This window comes from Saccostrea cucullata, unplaced genomic scaffold (assembly GCF_032062105.1).
Source record: "Saccostrea cucullata isolate Sc308-1 unplaced genomic scaffold, CSIRO_AGI_Scuc_v1 ctg11331, whole genome shotgun sequence".
NCBI classification, from domain to species: Eukaryota; Metazoa; Mollusca; class Bivalvia; order Ostreida; family Ostreidae; genus Saccostrea; species Saccostrea cuccullata.
The window spans coordinates 697-4292 of NW_026923443.1; the positions used below are offsets into that span (position 1 = coordinate 697).

General features: G+C 33.3%; 1 protein-coding gene across 2 annotated transcripts; it reads right to left on the minus strand.

Annotated features, from left to right (window-relative positions):
- Positions 1 to 352: 352 nt before the first annotated feature.
- LOC134264040 (uncharacterized) lies at positions 353 to 2079 on the minus strand. 2 transcript variants are annotated; one of them, XR_009991440.1, is made up of 4 exons: positions 1989 to 2079; positions 1686 to 1835; positions 1051 to 1509; positions 353 to 628 (listed from the first exon to the last, which is right to left on the minus strand). XR_009991440.1 is itself a non-coding variant. In XM_062746338.1 (2 exons), the coding sequence occupies exons 1-2, from the start codon at positions 1896 to 1898 to the stop codon at positions 1246 to 1248; spliced, it is 477 nt and encodes a 158-aa protein (XP_062602322.1). In that variant the 5' UTR covers positions 1899 to 1920; the 3' UTR covers positions 1026 to 1245. The 2 variants fall into 2 exon arrangements, 1 of the variants encoding a protein (XP_062602322.1); XM_062746338.1 differs by lacking the exons at positions 353 to 628; positions 1989 to 2079 and having other exon boundaries at positions 1026 to 1509; positions 1686 to 1920.
- Between the last annotated feature and the right edge of the window lie 1517 nt (positions 2080 to 3596).

Genomic DNA, 3596 nt, shown 5'->3' on the forward strand with positions numbered 1-3596 from the left:
CCAATGTGTGCTTTAACAGAAGGTTTACAGCAGTCCCATGCACTCATAAGAAGATCTTGGGTAGTAGAAACACCAGGAAATTTTAATTCCAAACAATCAGATCATCTTACATCAGTTATATGGTTACAGTCTTTATACATAACAGGGCTCTCACACCCATTTTTGGTACTGGGGCCGGGGCCAATGGAATTGGGAAAAAGCGAAGTTTTATAAAAATTGGGAAATTTTTACCAGTCATAATTTAATTCTAAAAACAAGAAAAATCAAATAAACACAGATAATCTGAAAACAAATCATTTTATTCATTTAGAACTTTAATTGTTTGTCTTTGGATGACTTAAAATGCTCCAAGGCTCTGGTCAGCTGCCTTGGAGTCAAGGAACCACTGGACTCTGACACAATTCTTATAATGTTGTCCAGACTCTGTTGTTTAAGACAGCTCCTGAGGGGTGTGCAAATCGTGTTCATAAGAGAAAACAGCCTTTCCACACATGCTGTGGAACTTGGAATTAGGCAAGACAACAAAACCAGGTGGTACATGGCAGGATAAGAGGCACGCAAAACATCATCCTGGAACTGTTTAAGTAAAAATTGTGGGTCTGCTAACTCTTCCTCAGAAGCTCTTTGTCTGAACAAAAAAAAATGAAAGAGTTAATTTAAAGACTACAACAATTAATTTGACTAAACATTTGATTTTTAAAACTTGAATTAAATAAAATTTGAGCTTTAAATCTCTGCCTCTTTCAACTGTAGTACACTACTTTTCATGAATTTCAATAAATTCAATTAAAATATGTAACTTTAGTAAATATAATAATATATATTGCTATTTGGTTTGAACTATTACTCTAAGTTTTATTTTATTAAAATATTATAATTATAAATAATTCACTGTTGTTAGTGTTTCCCTAAGTCAGTGTGTAACATTAAAGGGTTCCTACTAAATTAAAATCATCTTAGTAAGTTGATATAATAGACTATTAATTTACTAATATTATTTTAAACAAAAATTAGTAAAACAAACATGCAGCTGCATATTTAAAATCTGACCTGAATATTGAATCCAGAAGAGCTGCCATTTCAGTGCAAACTTTTACAAATAATTGTAAAACACTTACTGTCCTGGTACTTTAGACTGATTTATATGATAATCTCATTCTGAGATCTAGTTCATTAGCACTGAAATTCAAAATTAAAATAAACAATATCAATTCATAAAAAGATAACATTGAAACAATTTTATTTCTAAATAAAAAATACAAAACTAACATCAACATGAAAATATAACAAGAAGTTGGTAAGTAAGAATAAAACAAACTGGATTAATTTAACAACAAACTCCATAAAACAAACATAAGGATACCTCATTAAAAACATCTGGTGTTTAAACCCAGCAAACTGTTGCTTGAATGTTTCCTCAGAAAAGACAGGCTGGGAGACAGTCCTATGTCCCTTGAATACATCTTCAAGTGTGTTGCCATAATGTGATGCTAAACGTCTCATTTCCTCCTGCACAATGTTAAGATACTACCTTGATTATATTTTTTTTAAAATTAATATGACTAATTTAAATCTTTGGAAAATATTTAAATACCACTGACTGGGACAATTCACAGTACTGAATAATGAAATAATGTTTAATTCAATTCTTTTTTAATAATGTTTTAATTGATTTTTGAACCTACCTCTCCAAACGTTGTTAATTCGGCAACAGTATTTGGAACCTCTTTTAGTTCAAATACCCTAAATCCAGCCAGGACTGGCGAACAATGAAATCCGTCCTCAATCTCATGTATGAGAGCATGGATGAGGGGGACTGCCAGTTCAGCTACAACCTGGGTCATTGTATATACATTCACCCCTTGCCTAAATAGTAATTTAAATTTTATTATAATCATACTATTTAAATATTTAATTAACAGAAGACAATTGATATAAATGTACAATGTCCAATATAAATATTCATTGGAAAATATTAAATAATTTACCGAATTCTTCTTGCTAACTCTGTCCTATCATCAATTTCGGCCCAGTATGTTGGGAGTCTGGAGAAGTGTAAGTCAACATCAGGATCTGCATCATTGCCTTCAGCACACACTCTATATCTCTCTGTTAAATGGTAAGATTCATAACAGTGAGTTCCTAAGTAAAAAACATTATGATTTTTGTAAAATTGTATAATATTATCAATTTTGTAATCCAATTTAAATCATCTGAGGCAGAGTATTAATAAATTAAATATAATTTTTTTTTCAATTTGAATTATACATTATATAGTATCTCCTTGACTTCATATTCACTCTGCTGAAATGAACATCTCCTTGTAAATAGTCACTGAAGATGACAACTGGCTTAAGTGCATCACAAAGGACTGTTGCAGCAGCAATGGTCTTCTTATCTGTGAGCATGTTTCTATAACCTAGAATCTCTGGTTCTTTTTTGGCGTCGTATATTGCGTCCAGAGAGTCCAAAATTGAAGAAAACCTATCTAGAAGCCGGACACATGCACGCCCATGACTTAGCCACCTGGTAGCTGCAGCCCTTTATAAACTTGAAAGTTTTTTTTGATGATATGTTTCTTGTATTTCTTCAAAGACGGCATACCGCTTTGGAGAATAGTGGAATAATTTCCATATTCCAAGTAGTAGCGAGTCAAGCTCTTCGAGGACTGGGAACTCCTTTATAAGATGTTTAACACAGAGAACAAGTTTATGGTTTCTGCAATTAATATACACTTGATGAGGAACCAGATGACGAAAGCGTCGCCAAACACCTTAAATAAAAGTTTCCAAATATTATAATATTACTCAACTATTCACTGTCTATCTGTCAGAACACAAAGAGAAAATGAAATAACTCAGTAATTAACTATGAAAAAGCTTACATTATATTAAAGTACTTTTCACTAGTCTAAGAAAATAAATTAAAAAGTAATTAATATTTACCAGTGTTTACTCCACTCATGACATTGCAGCCATCGAAACCAACAAAGATGGCTTTACTGACGTACAGTCTTTGGCAATCAAAATGGATTCCAGGCTGGATGTCAGACTTTCTGCATCAGTGCACTGAAGTTTAAGCAGTCCCAGAAATACTTCCCGAATTTTTCCACCATCAACAAAACGGATTATGACGGCAAACTGCTCCCTGTTTGCATCATCGGCTGATTCATCAGCTAGCAGGGAATACCACTCAGCTTTCTTATAGCCTCCAGAATCTCACTCTCAATGGAGAAGGAAAGGGAAGAAACAATATCTTGAACAGATGATGGTGAAGTATAAGTGATGGTTGGGTGGTAGTCAAAGTAATCTGCTACAGGTTTGTACTTAAGCTCGTCTCCCAAAAACTTGATCATGTCTTTCAAGTTGTCAGTTATCGCCCACCTTTACTTAGCATAAATATGGTAGTCTTAAAGAGAGTTTCAAGATATTCTAGATTTCTCTTTTTGTCTTGTTCTTTTAAGGCATCATTTTGTTGTTGAAGTAATTGCAAAATTGATGGACTTTGATCAGACTTACCAGTGCCCAGGTAAATAGTCTCTGCTTGCTGGTGGGCTTCTGATTTATGATGCTTCTCTAATTTTCGTGTTGGGTGTG

What these genes read in the sequence shown, in the direction of transcription:
- LOC134264040 (XM_062746338.1), bottom strand. Translation starts at nt 1,898, where the DNA reads ATGATTATAATAAAATTTAAATTACTATTTAGGCAAGGGGTGAATGTA. An exon ending in AATTAACAACGTTTGGAGAG is followed by an intron (nt 1,510 to 1,685) that starts GTAGGTTCAAAA and finishes AACATTGTGCAG; the next exon opens with GAGGAAATGAGACGTTTAGC.